The following is a 14,234-nucleotide window of genomic DNA, read 5'->3' as shown; positions in this document are numbered from 1 at the left end:
AGTGTCCTGGTCCCCAGATCCCTGCAGTCTGGATCTGACCACCTCCTTTTACTTTGGCTAGTGGGTATAAAATTCTGCATTTTGTTTATCACCCGCCGCTTTGAGTCATTTCCCTTATGCTTAGTAATCGTATTTTTTTCTCATCTTTATTTCTCTCTCCTCTCAGTTTAAGAATTTGTAAGTTGGAGGACACTGTAGCATAGCGTGGCGTTCTCTTGTCAAAATACATAAATTCAGTATTTCCTCTCACATGCTTACTTCTTACATTGGGAGGGGGAGAACTTACTCAACTGCAGTTTCCTTTTTACTTTAAAATCTCTCGCTGTTGAATTCTTCGACTTACATGGTACCAGCAATGGGTGTCACTGCCATGCAGTCTGTCACCCCCTTGCTGCACAGCCGGTGGCAGCTGGGCAGAAGCACAGCCTGGGAGCCAAAACCCTGGTTCAGCCTGTACTTGGGCCCTGGTGAGGTGGGGTCTCAGCTCGCCCACCGTGCCGGTCCTCAGTAAAACGGAGGCCGAGGGTCACCCGCAAGGACCTCCTGCGCATCACAGGGAGCTCTGCTCGGTTCTCTGTGACAGCCTAGATGGGAAAGGAATCTGAGAAAGGATAGACACAGGTATATGTAGCTGGATCACTTTGCTGTACACCTGAAACTAACACAACATTGTTGATCAACTCTACTCCAGTATAAACTAAAAAGCAAAAAAAAAAAAAAAAAATGAGGCCGATGGGGCTTCCCTGGTGGCGCAGTGGTTGAGAATCCGCCTGCCAATGCAGGGGACACGGGCTCGAGCCCTGGTCTCGGAGGATCCCCGGTGCCGCAAAGCAACTAAGCCCGTGCGCCACAACTACTGGGCCTGCGCTCTAGAGCCCGTGAGCCACAACTACTGAGCCCACGTGCCTAGAGCCCATGCTCCGCAACAAGAAAAGCCAACACGGTGAGAAGCCTGCAAACAGCAACAAAGAGTAGCCCCTGCTCGCCGCAACTAGAGAGAGCCCGCGCACAGCAACGAATACCCAACTCAGCCAAAAATAAATAAATAAAATAGATAAATTTATTTTTAAAAAAATGAGGCCAGAATGAGGTAAATGGTAGAGCCTCCCTCATTAGGACGGCTCTGTGGAGAGACACCTGTGAGGTGCTCAGATTGCTCAGATGAGCGCCTGCCCCACAGCAGCAGCAGGAAGAGTGTGTGTGCATGTGCATTTGTGTGTGTGTGTGTGTGTGAGCACGTGTGCGTGCACACACGTGTGGCATGGGTTACATAGTACCTGGTGCAGCTTAGTTGCCACAGATGGTAATTGGTAGCTCTTATCTTTCTGTGTTTTCAAAGCATTATGTGAAAAAGTTAGTTTGTGAGTCATTACTGTGTGGCTACCCGGTAGCTGATTGCGTCCTGTAAGGGAGAGGGAAGGCTGCAGAGAGCCCATCACCTGTCGCGTGTGGTCGCAGCCTCGTGCCGTCGGGGCTGAGCCGGGCTTCTTGGCAGGACCCGTGACCAAACCCACCTTCCGTCCCGGCCCTCAGGAGCGGGTCCAGGCCCTGGAGGCGGAGCTGCAGGCTGTGGGCCACAGCAAGAGGGTGCTGGAGGGGGAGCTGCAGGAGGTCATCACGCTGACCAGCCGGCAGCTGGAGGAGCAGCGGGAGAGGGTGCTGGAGCTGGAGGACGAGGTAGGCGGACGCCGCGCAGCCCCGCGTGCAGGGCGGTGCCGCTGGCCCGGGTCCCTGAGCGCCCGCCCTGCTGGGCCCGCGCACACACGCTGCACCAGGGCCCGCTGTGCCCGCCGCCTCTCTAGTGTGGCAGGCGAGACACCGGCTCAAAGGGGCTCGACCCTTTGGAGGAACTCCACGTAACTCTCAGGCCCAGACGGTCGTGGCTTCGGGTGGTGCCACACAAGCTGCGTGGTGGTGTCACCTAGGGCTCTGCACAGGGTCCCAAGGTGGCTGTCGGGAGCCGCGGGGCTGCGTGCACAGTTGACAGTTGTCTCTCACACTCAGTCCAGGCCCGCCTGGGCTCCAACGCTGGCTGTGCTTCTCCACAAGCCCACGGTCCCCGGGGGAGGGCTGGGCTGTCGGCTGTGGGTCCAGGAGAGAAGGGGCGTGGCTGCGGCAGCCTTCCCAGCTGTGCGAGGCGAGGGCCCTCGTGTCCGGGGCAGTGCTCGCCCGTGCGTTCTTGCGGGTGGTGTTAGCTGTTCAGTTCCTGGCGTGCGAGCGCTCCATGAGCCAGAATGGGCAACTCCCTGACGTCACGGTGACTTTGGTTTGTTTTAGCTGCAAGAGTCCAGAGGCTTCAGGAGGAAGATAAAGTGCCTTGAGGAGTCGAATAAGAAGTTGGCTCTGGACTTAGAGCATGAGAGAGGGAAGCTTCTGGGCCTTGGACAGTCCAGCGCGGCCCTGAGGGAACACAACGGCATCTTAGAGACAGCTTTAGCCAAGAGGGAAGCAGACCTGGTCCAGCTGAACCTGCAGGTATGGAAACTCCTTTGCAGCAGGAGACTTGCTGCAGGCCGGGCAGCCCTCCGAGGGCTTCGGCTGTGTGGTCTGCATTTGGTCATCACAGCCACCTGCAGGGTAGAGGCCAGAGAATCTGCTGGAGTCGCAGCCCCTCTGCTAGCCCTGAGGCGGTGTTGGATCCGGGGAGCCTGTGTCTCCCCGCAGCTTAGCTGTGGAGGGACTAGGCTCAGCCCATGAGGTTCCTTGTGGGTGGGCGACTCCCGGAGGGTGGAGGGGACCCTTTCCCAGCTCAAGGCAATTATGCTGTGCGTAAGGGACTCCAACCCGAGGGCCGCCTGTGGTTCAGCACTGCGGTTGAGACCCCAGCGGAGCTCTCCCTGCAGACCCCGCTGTTAGCTCCTCCACTCTGCAGCCCCTCTGGGCGTCTCGGGGAAGTCTTCAGATGCGTTCAGCACCCCATCCCAGCCCATGCCTTGAATTCACCAGAGTTCAGAGCGCTTCCTTAGTTCCCACTGCTCCTGCCCTGGGCAGCCTTGCTACGGAGGCGATTGCATTGATAACCCTTGGTTCATATGCATCTTTTGGGTTCCTAACAAGATGCTTGAATATGATCATATGATTGATGATACTCCTGTGATCTGAGATTTCGGTTTTGCTCACGGCGTTCTCCAGAAATGGAATTCTCACTCCTTTCCTGGCTTGTACCCTTGTTGGCAACATGTCATGATGTCTTGAGCCCCCGTGACACTAGACTCCCCCACGTGGCACTGATCAGAGTGGCTCCTGCTTGCTCCCAGGGCTCTTCAGGCTTTGGAAATTTGACGTCCTTCCTTCCTTACCACTCTTGGAACGTGCTGTAGGTGCAGGCAGTTTTGCAGCGCAAAGAGGAGGAGGACCGCCAGATGAAGCAGCTCGTCCAGGCCTTGCAGGCCGCGCTACAGAAGGAAAAGGTGACGGTGCACAGCCTCGAGGAGCAGGTGTGTGTCTTCCAACCGGTTCCAGATTGCAGCCTCATAGAGCCTCTGGAATGTAATTTTTAAATGTCTGAAAACTGAGTATTAGTACCCTTGACACATGAGTTCCCTTCCAGGAACTTAGCGTGTGAATACCTTTGCTGACGTGTCCAAGGACGGGGTATCATCATGGGGTTGGCGACAGCGAGGCTGGAGAGGGCCCCCACCCTGTGCTCATCAGTGAAAGAGTGTATGCCATCGTGCAGCTCTAAGATATGTGCACAGAGCTCTGTAGCTGCATATTTTGCTGGGGAAAGATGCCCTGCACGTAGTGTGGAGTTAAAAAGCAAACTGCAGAGCAGTATATGTTTATTTGTGTTAAAAAGGCAACCAAGAAAGGTGGTTCTGGAGACCCATGGCCATGTTGGGCATTTGGAGCAGTCTTCCTGGCTGCTCCTTTCCATGCTCAGGTGTTCACCGGTGCATCAGGTGGCTCATCCCGCAGAGGGGCCTGCCCTGGCCACCCTGCGAGCTAGAGTGGACCTCAGGCCGTGCACTTTAAAATCTTCACTGTCGTGATGCCTCGTCTGTGGTTTCTGTAAAGCTCTTTCCTCGTTAGACTGTAAGCTTCCTGGGACGAGGTCCGCGGCTTGTTTACCCTCATGTCCCCAAGTGCCTGCACAGAGCAGATGCTCAGAACATGTTGGTCGTTGGCTCATTCATGCGTGTGTAGGTGCATGTGACCTGGGCTTTGCCGCATTCTTTAAAAATTTCTCCACAAAAGTACACTAGAGATAGAAGGAAATAGTTCTTTATTTCCTGGATGAGACAGTAAGACATTCTTTTAAAGTGGAACTACTTTTAAGATATGTTAAGAATATTTTAACATGGACAATTATTGGCTTATTCTTTTTTTAAATTTATTTTTGGCTGTGTTGGGTCTCCGTTTCTGTGCGAGGGCTTTCCCTAGTTGTGGCAAGTGGGGGCCACTCTTCATCGCGGTGTGCGGGCCTCTCATTATCGCGGCCTCTCCCGTTGTGGAGCACAGGCTCCAGACGCGCAGGCTCAGTAGTTGTGGCTCACGGGCCTAGCCGCTCCGCGGCATGTGGGACCTTCCCAGACCAGGGCTCGAACCCGTGTCCCCTGCATTGGCAGGCAGATTCCCAACCACTGCCCCACCAGGGAAGCCCCTGTTGGCTTATTCTTGACCCACGTTTGCCTCACCTGCAGCTGATGTTTTATCCTTGCGTGGAGTTGCTGCACGTCTAATGGTTCTGAACTGAGTCAGCCACACTCCCTACTTTTCTATCCCCACCTTCCTATCTTTTGCTCTGTACTCAGGTATCACTTAGTAGTTTTATTCTCACCTTAAAGACGTTGTAACTAGGAGATTTTTAACTAAAGGTGCTGGGGGGATAATGTATATTTCACTGTGATTTCTTTTTTTAAGGGCAGTAATTGTAAATGATGCTTATTTATTCCTCTAAGTGCATTTGGTCTGATTGTCTTGATTGTAAAAATAGTACATGCTAGTAAAAATTTTTAGTGTGCACGGAGATTAAAGTACAGATCATCTTGAATCTCTGCCTAGTGACAACACGGCTAATATCTTCTATTGGAGTTTTTTTTCCATTCATGTATGAATTCTTTCTATATTCATCTGTCATATACTGTAAATATTTTTACTAAACTTCTTTGAAATGAAGTGCTTGCTAGTGCAATTAGACAAGAAAACTAAACTGTTGGAAAGGAAAAGGGAAAATTTCATTATATTCTGAGAATTTGCTTGTTTTCTCAGAAACCTTGAGATAAACTGTTGTTAACTATGAAAAAAGCTAGTTACATCCTAAATGGATAACGAGCCATAGCTTTTTTACAGGTAGATGGTGTGATGGGAAGGTGGGTTCCTCCCAGATACATGAATTATGAATACACGTAACAAGAAATATGCAGATATACTTGAGGAAGACTGTAACAACTCTCAGACCAAGAAAGTTGGCACGTTTGTTCGCTCAGCAGGTGCTGCTGCCACGTTGCACGCTTGAGGGCCAAGCATGTGTTCAGTACTTTCATCCTGGATGGGGACCTTGGAAGGCTTTGGAAGGAAGGCCTGCAAGAGCAGCTAGGATGCGCGAGGGGTTGGGCGGCGGCCTCTACGAACCCAGGCACGTCCTGTGAGGCTGCGCCTCTGTCCTCGATGACGCCGTGTCCTTTTTCCCAGGTTGCTGCCGCCCAGGCGGAAGCGGGGCACAGCCGCCGCCATTTTAAGGCCGCCACCTTAGAGCTGAGCGAGGTGAAGGAGGAGCTGCAGGCCAAGGGGCAGGAGGTGCAGCGGCTGCAGGCGGAGGCAGACGGGCTCCAGTGAGTGCAAGTGGGCGGGGCTGGGCGCTGCCACCATCTCCAGCTCCAGTTAGTGCGTTCAGCGCACCAGGGCCCCCGTGTCCTAGCAAGTCGCTGAGCACTCTGCAGGCAGATCTAAAAAGGAGAGAGAGAGCCGATTGCTGTCTCAGGATGCCGCAGCTTACGTCTGAAGTTTTGGCCCTGATGCTGTGTGCTCCCGCTCTGTGCCTTGCTGGTTCTTCTCTGAGAAGAGAGAGCCCTGGGGGCTGTGCTCACGAAGACCCAACGCAGCCAAAAATAAATAAAAAAATAAAAAATGAATAAATTTATTTAAAAAAAAAGGCACACAGTTAGCTCTCCCACTCGGAGGCTGATGCCCCCGCCCCTTCCCTGAGGGTCCCCGCCGTCGCACGTGGTCTTCGAGGCGCCTCCCCAGCTCCCCTCGGGCTTCCCTTTGTTGCGGTGTGCGGCTCCCACGGGGGTGGCCTTGGCCCGCACCCATGTAGGCACATGTGTTGGGCACTGCACGTGCGTCGATCCCTCCCACCATAATCCGTGAACTGGGCTCACAGAGCGTCCCTCCCCGGGGGTTGTGAGGATTGGTTGAGCTAGTGCATTGCAGAGCTCCTAGAACAGTCCCTGCCCGGGGTGAGCAGTAGGGGAGTTTTTGTCGTGATGAGTGTCACCCAGGACATGTAACGTTCAACTGACAGCATTTTTGAGTGGGAAGGTAATTGGAAGAATGCTGTAATTTCACTCTTTCTTGTTCTTTATGCTAGGATTCAGGAGGGGAAACATTCCCAGGAAATAGCACAGTTCCAGGCAGAGCTGGCAGAGGCCCGGACCCAGCTCCAACTCCTGCAGAAGCAGCTGGATGAGCAGCTGAGCAAAGAGCCCGTAGGAAACCAAGAGGTGACCCGCCGGGGCGGCTTTACATCTCCAGTTAACGGGACTTACAGAGCTAGACTCTGCTGGTTGACACATTCACTTCATTCTCTGCCTTCTTGGAAAGGGATATTTATTTTTTCTAAGTATGATATTAAATGATACGCAGAGATATAGCTAGAGCAATGTTATAACGCCAGAAAGCCATCTTAAAATGCTTTTGGTCGTGTGACTTTTTCCCTTCTCTAGATGGAAAATCTCAAATGGGAGGTGGATCAGAAAGAGAGAGAGATCCAGTCCTTGAAGCAGCAGCTGGGCTTGACTGAGCGGCAGAGTAAACAGGAGTTGGATGGAACACAGCAGTCACTGCAGGTACGGGTCGTGTAAGTGCCCCGGGCAGCACTTCACCAGCTCCTCCCTGGACTGTGCCAGGCCGCGTGCTAGGGGCGCAGCAGGGGTTCTCAGTGGGCTGAATGCTCCCACCAGACGGTCCTGCAGACGTTATCCCATTTCAGAGAGAAGCCCAGGTCTGGCAGCTGAGGGGCGCTGAGCAGAGACCAGAGCCCCAGGGCCCCGCCCGGGCTGAGCTGTGCAGTGTGGCCCAGAAACGGGATCTCATTCAGTCCAGAAAATGAGACGGTTCCATTCGCCAATCCGTGATAAGCTTCTCTACAGAGAAATCTAGGCACAGTCTTGACCGCTCGAGGAAAGGGTCGGGAACGGGACTCCGACTGGGATCCCTGCTTGTAGGTGGACAGCTTGAGATAACCAGGGCTGACTTGGATTCTGTCATAGGGACAGTTAGGCTTTTCTAGTAGCTGATCTTGGAGTTTAAACAAGGGTTGGGTTCATTGTCAGATGTGGATGTGGGCACGTTACCGGCCCCTCGGCAGAGACTCTGAAGTGTGGGTGGGAACGTTGAGGACAGGACTGTAACTGGATTCTCCGCAGTGTAGACCCTTGGAGAGGAGTAGCGGGGGAGGGGAGCGGCTCATGAAGGCTGAGAGTTCCATCCCCTTGGAATTGCGACGTACAGACTAAGATTTGTGCAGTGTGTTTAAGACCTTTCAGTTTTTCTTTTTTAACTTATGTGGGTTATACATTTACCACTTTTTAAAAAAAATTTATTTATTTAATTTATTTATTTTTGGCTGCATTGGGTCTTCGTTGCTGTGCGTGGGCTTTCTCTAGTTGTGGCGAGGTGGGGCTTCTCTTCATCGCGGTGCGCGGCCTTCTCACTGTGGTGGGTTGCAGAACACGGGCTCTAGACTCGCGGGCTTCAGTAGTTGTGGTGCATGGGCTTAGTTGCTCTGCAGCATGTGGGACTTTCCGGACCAGGGCTCGAACATGTGTCCCCTGCATTGGCAGGTGGATTCTTAACCACTGCGCCACCAGGGAAGCCCAAGACCTTTCAGTTTTAAAAATCTATGACTTCTTCACTTTCCTTAGAATATTAAATCTGAGCTGGAGATGGTACGGGAAGATCTGTCCCTGACCCGGAAAGATAAATTCGTGCTTCAAGCTAAAGTGTCGGAACTGAAGAGCAACATGAAGACGCTGCTCCAGCAAAACCAGCAGCTCAAGCTGGACCTGCGGCGGGGAGCAGCCAGGATGGTACTGGGCCCACCGGGTGGCTGGTGGGGCCTCCGGAGATGTGTTGGTGGGAGGCTGGCAGGCTTTCCAGTCAGTCAGCCAGTCACAGAGTTACATTAACCAACACTGAGTGACGGTTGTGTGAAGATAGATGACGATGGGGTGTTCTCCTTGGACCACAGGCCAAATCTTTTTAATTTAGAGCTTTTTCCAACAGAATGTTTGCCTCTTTCTATGAATTTAGATGCCATTTTATTGTACTATGCTTTATAAAGCAAATGAGGGCATGGTTTGCTTGTGTTAACCAGAGCCCCTGGACCTCTAGGCGAGACCAGCTGGGACACAACAGCTGCCAGAACAGGCTCAGGGGCCCGGAGACCCCGAAGCAGCCGTCATGAGCTCTGTTCAGGTTATCTGTTTACCCACCATCTGTTTTTCTACTCAGTCTATGTAAATATTTTGCAGGTGCAAAGAAGTCGCTTAGATTCAGAGGTTTATTTAGCATGGTTTGCTTATCTGTGGAAAAAGTTTGAAGTCCTAGGAAGGGGAGTCTTATGAGTTGGAAAATTGACTTAATTTCGTAGGGAAACTCAGAGTCAAGGCCATGGTCTCTCTGGAAAGCTCCCACCACGAGCTCTCATTTAGGGGGCTCTCGGCAGCTCTGGCCTCCTGAGGAGCCAGGATTGTAGTGTTGGTTCATGCGTTAGGAAGAAGGTTTTCTATTCAGCCAACATTTCTTGAACCCCCGTGGCTGCCAGCTCTGCCGATTTAGAACGAGTGGGAGGTGCTTCCCCAGAAGCCCAAGGGGAGCTGGGGAGGCACCTCGAAGACCACGTGTGAGGGCGGGGACCCTCGGGGAAGGGGTGGGGGCGTCAGCCTCCGAGTGGGAGAGCTAACTGTGTGCCTTTTCTCTTTTTTAATAAATTTATTCATTTTTAAATTTTATTTATTTATTTTGGCTGCATTGGGTCTTTGTTGCTGCATGGGCTTTCTCTAGTTGCTGGTGAGCAGGGGTTGCTCTTCATTGCGGTGTGCGGGCTTCTCATTGCAGTGGTTTCTCTTGTTGCAGAGCACGGGCTCTAGGTGCGTGGGCTTCAGTAGTTGTGGCACGCGGGCTCAGTAGTTGTGGCTCGCGGGCTCAGTAGATGTGGCTCACGGGCTTTAGTAGTTGTGGTACATGGGCTCGGTAGTTGTGGCTTGTGGGCTCTAGAGCGCAGGCTCATTAGTGGTGGCGCACAGGCTTAGTTGCTCTGTGGCATGTGGGATCTTCCCGGACCAGGGCTCGAACCCGTGTCCCCTGCCTTGGCAGGCAGATTCTTAACCACTGTGCCACCGGGGAAGCCCCTAACCGTGTGCTTTTAAAAGCAGAGAAAGGAGCCGAAGGGAGAAGCCAGCTCTTCCAGCCCCGTGACGCCGGTGAAGATCCCTGACTGCCCCGTGCCGGCCTCGCTTTTGGAGGAACTGCTGCGGCCCCCGCCTGCTGTGAGCAAGGAGCCCCTCAAGAACCTCAACAGCTGCCTCCAGCAACTCAAGTATGACTTCTCTGGGCTCCGTCTCGTAGTCTTTACAGATAAGTTGCAGGTCTCAGTTGGAAGAATCTTCCCTGTTGCCAGCACCGCACGTCCAGCAGAGGCGTGCGGCTCCGTGGTGTTTCTTGGTGGTGGGATGGTCCCGCGCCTCTCCCTCCATCTCCAAGGTGGGAGCTGCCCGGGGCTAAATGACCCTGCGGCAGAGCAGTGGGAGGCCCCTGTCTGAGGCGAGGGCAGGTGTGGCTCTGGCCCTGTGAGCGGACGCCCTGCAGGACAGACCCTCGGCTCTGTCTTTCCCACGTTCTCCCCGATCGGCGTGTCGGCCTCTGTGTGGTGCACAGGAAAATGCCCAGGGTCCCTTTCGTGCTGTCCCAGGAGAGAGGCCCGACGGGCCCCCGAGGGTGCGCGTGAGCGACCTGTCATCAGGGCCGGGTCCGAGGTGGCCGGCTGTCTCTGGGGGGGGACAGCGCCCCCCGCTGTCGTCTGACCGCACGCCTCCCCTGTCTCCCCAGGCAGGAGATGGACAGCCTGCAGCGCCAGATGGAGGCACATGCGGTCACTGTGCACGAGTCGCTGTCCTCGTGGACGCAGGGGGACCCTGCCAGCCCCTCCTGCCTGGGCGAGCACGCTAACCCCAGAGGAGACACGGAGCAACACGGTCAGAGCAGGGCCACGAGAGAGCTCTTTGGAATGGTGACCGCCGAGCATCCCCACCCCGAGTGTTTGTAGCTGACCGCAGGAATGCTCTCTTCTCCGTGTTATTTATTTGACTGTGTGCTCTATTGTCTTTCTAAGAGAAGAAAGTTAAGTCTTGCGTTGGCCGTTACAAGGAGTAAAATAACAAAATGAGAGCCGAGAATTGACGATAGTCATCTGCAGGTCACAACCAGCTTTTCCCACGAAGTGACCAAATCTTAAAAACCTAATTTAGGTCTCAGTGAGACATTTTGAATGTGTCTGAAGGGTTATTTGCAAAAGGAGGTATCTTAGGCCTGACCGTAGACGCTGCTCTCGGACGGTCGCCGGCGGAGGCGTTGCATGGCTGCGTCCGGCTTCTCACTTTCCTGTCTGATTCAGAAAGAGCTTTCCTCCCTGCAGGAGCGAGACTTCGTTTGCACCTTTGGCTTTTATTTTATTTTGTTTTGTTTTCAATAGCCATCTCTCCGTAGAACATGTATATAAATACCGGAAATCATAATCTAATCTTTAAAAAGTATATGCTCATATTATTTAAGAATGACCCGAATTGTCTTTTTATTGATTGCCTTTGGAAAATCTGCAGTTAGGAAGTAACGTATGTGTCGGATTTAGGAATGTCAGAAAATTATGTTTTAAGAAATGTAATTATTTTATTTACCTTCTAAAGCCAAATATTCGTAGCAGAAGTTCTTTGTTATTTTAGTTTCACTTTATTTTGAGGGTCTTTCCTTGCCATGAGTGCACAACACCCACCTGTTTGACCCCTGGCCCTGCATGGCCTCGCTCACCTTGGCCAACCCCCGGGCAGGCCTGATGACCACCAGGACACCCACATAGACACCACGGTCAGCACACGCTGACCTGATCCGTGAGGCGTGGGGAGAGGCCTCAAGAGAGGAGGGGAGGGGAAGCGAGGAGGAGGAGTAGGGCCGGGGCTCCCGCAGGCTCCAAATCAGGGATCAGGGCTTCCCCAGGCCTCACGCTTTGCCCTTGTGTGGCAATGTCCACCAGCGCCTGTGTGGTCGTCAAGAGATATGCTGGCCTCTGTGCGGTGACAGCCTTCAGAAGGGTGAGAAGGCCCTTGACCCTCTCACTTGGAGAGCAGCGAAAGGGGCAGGTCAGCACAAGGGGGTCTCCGGAGGTTTATTTGAAATCAGACACCCCAAGTGTGCGAGGTCCCGCCTAGAGTGACTGACTGTGAGACTCGAGGTTTGTAAGCTTGCCCCTAGTTTGCTAAGATGATCTAAAATAATGTTCATTGTTCCAAGTTAGAGAAGAGAGAGAGAGAACGGGTCTGTGTGGCCCCCTGTGCAGGTCGGCTGGTCTGAAGATGAAGTCTGCGGTGTTACTGATCAGGCCAGACACGCTCGTGTCACCGCATCACCTGGGTCTCTCTTGTGGAGAAAACAGCGTGGTGTTTTTAATCTGCTTGTGTTCTCTCACAATATGCTGTTAGAAGGTTAATTGATAAGATTAAAAGTAGCATTAATCACAAAGATGTTTAGTGTTTAAAGAAATTCCCCAGCAAGTATTGGAACGTCTAAAATATGTATATCATCTGTACAGGGTTAATCTTGGTAATTATACTTGAAAACTTTATTCTACTCTTCCTTTTAAGTTGGAAATCATTTTTGACAAAATTGTTTTCATACCATTGGAAAAGAAAAATGGTAATTTATGTTCTTATTTATTTTGGCTGCGATGTCTTTTGTTTTAATTTTAGAGCCAAGAAATCACACTTAGCCTCATTTTGTAGCTGCTTTCTCGCTCCTTGCTGAGGTCTTCCAGAAAATCACAGTGTATCTTCTTCCTTAGGAAAGGATAAAGGAATCCTGAGTATATCCATCAAGAGAAAGCCAATCTCTGTTCCCCTCCCCTTTTCCTTTGTCGAGTCACCCTCCGTGTGTGTACGTGCGTGCGCGCGTGTGTGCGCGTGTACGTGTGTGTGTGTACACGTGTGCGTGTACGTGTGCACGTGCGCGCACCTTCAACAGCAGCGCCTCGTCTGGGCTCCTGCTGTCCTCCTGTGCCAGCTTCATCCTCTAGTTCTGTGCGCGCCCGGCCTGCCCCCGGCCTGAGCACTCTGGCTGCCATGTCCTCCTGTGTGTGCCCCTCGTGCTGTCACGTCTGGCCTGTAGTTCCCGATCAGGGGCCCTTGTGTCTGGGCTTCCTGAACAAATCACCCTGAAGGGGGAGGTTGGACTGAATCGCCTGCTCTTGGTTTGCTGCGGGTTTTTTTCTCTGAGGGGCTTTACTGGCGCTCCTGTCTCCCAGAGCTTGATTCTTTAGTGAACAGCGTTTGAAATATTCTTCCGCTGTGGGCAGAAGTGGGAATTAGGAACTTCCTCATGGAAAACAGCAGTCAACTCTGGAGCACGTGTAGAAACGCGTTTGCTGTTGCACTGTGTTTGTGTATGTTGTTCATCCTGTATGTCGTGTCCTCACTGGAGAGCATGTCAGCTTGGACACTTCGTGATGTTATGACTTGATTTTCTTATGTTCCAAAAATAACTTACTGCGAGTGGTTATTGTTGATTTTTCCACGGTACACATCAGATAGATGCCACGGATCTTTTAGATTTACATGCCTTTGTTCTACTATTTGGAAGGTGTAACAGGCAGTGTCTTTGATGAGATGTGAAACTGGCTCACACTCTGGCCTGGGGTCCAGGTGCCAGGGTGGGCCTCGAGGAAGACAGCCTGTGGAATGCTGCATTAGGAAAATTCTCGTTCAACTCCTCCTCAGTTTAAAAGACTTTTCTTGGTATAGGGATACTGCAAAAGCCATGGGCCTGCAAGGGCACCGTGACATATATTCCTACTTCTCTGAGTATTTTTTTAACGAAAATTAAATGTCGTAATTAAATGTGTAAAGACTGCTAGTAGTAGTGAAAGGGACCAGCGGATCTGAAAGAGAAATGTCCTGGAGCGTCCCCAAGGGCCGTGACGTGCACAGGGCGGGGCATGTGAGAGTCTCTCGGAGCCTCCCTCAAGTTCACTCACTCCCCGCAGGGCGCCTCTCAGTGTATGGTGGTCTCAGGTTACAATAGGATCCTTGATGGGAATGCTTCAGAGGATCTAGAAAACTCGGTGGTTTTAAGTTATTCATGTTTAATAAAAATTTCCTCATTAAAAGGGAGTCCTCAGGTTGGGGCTATTCAGGGGAAAAGTGTCACCATGCACAATGAATTGTAACTTTAAAAAGCATGTTGATTTTTTATAAATTTAAGTGTGCTTGGGAATTCCTTGAATTTTGTGCAATAAACTATTTTTTGTTAAAGATTTTTATATTTCCTTGGGGTGCTTTCATTTTCATATATATATTTTGTCATAATTGGGAGTAACTTTTATCTCATGTTTTTACCAACTCTGTTCAGATAACTTAAGAGAATTTTGTTGTTCTGCCAGAGTTTCAGATGGCCGTGAAATCTAACTTCTTGTGGCTGCTTTTGACCACAGCAGGAGGGTAGCGTCTCGCCGTGTTTCTTCCTTCTTCACCCGCACTTCACTTGTCACCACACGCCAGTAAGTATGGAGGTGGGAAGCGTTCACAGGAGTAACGCTCCTTCACAGGGAACCCGCTCCTGAGGCTGCGGACGCACTGCACGCGTGCTTCCAGTGTCGTCCAGCCCCCGGCCTCCACTGACCGTCCCTCGCCTGCAGCAGTGGGACCGTGACTCCGAGTCGCAACCTTGTGGCTCCCCAGTCTCACCCGCCTTCTTCATCCATACTTCGTTTTTGATCAGCGAGAGTAGACCGGATGTAGGTTCTTCAG

General features: G+C 52.0%; 1 protein-coding gene across 9 annotated transcripts in view; it reads left to right on the top strand.

Annotated features, from left to right (window-relative positions):
* Nucleotides 1-13,730, top strand: part of GOLGA3 (golgin A3) — a 47,226-nt gene extending 33,496 nt beyond the window's left edge. For 6 of the 9 annotated variants that reach the window (XM_055080383.1, XM_055080382.1, XM_024120747.3 and 3 more), the window contains 9 exons: nt 1,534-1,677; nt 2,278-2,475; nt 3,321-3,437; nt 5,635-5,774; nt 6,533-6,665; nt 6,888-7,010; nt 8,088-8,252; nt 9,597-9,763; nt 10,273-13,730. In XM_055080383.1, the coding sequence (XP_054936358.1) occupies nt 1,534-1,677; nt 2,278-2,475; nt 3,321-3,437; nt 5,635-5,774; nt 6,533-6,665; nt 6,888-7,010; nt 8,088-8,252; nt 9,597-9,763; nt 10,273-10,489 (1,404 nt within the window). In that variant the 3' untranslated portion in view covers nt 10,490-13,730. The remainder of the gene's footprint in view (nt 1-1,533; nt 1,678-2,277; nt 2,476-3,320; nt 3,438-5,634; nt 5,775-6,532; nt 6,666-6,887; nt 7,011-8,087; nt 8,253-9,596; nt 9,764-10,272) is intronic. The other 3 variants (XM_028480150.2, XM_024120748.3, XM_055080384.1) reach the window with 2 other exon arrangements.
* Nucleotides 13,731-14,234: the final 504 nt, after the last annotated feature.

Source organism: Physeter macrocephalus, chromosome 19 (genome assembly GCF_002837175.3).
Source record: "Physeter macrocephalus isolate SW-GA chromosome 19, ASM283717v5, whole genome shotgun sequence".
Taxonomy (NCBI): domain Eukaryota; kingdom Metazoa; phylum Chordata; class Mammalia; order Artiodactyla; family Physeteridae; genus Physeter; species Physeter macrocephalus.
The sequence above is the reverse complement of the archived record's forward strand: the minus strand, read 5'-3'. Positions and strand labels throughout refer to the sequence as shown.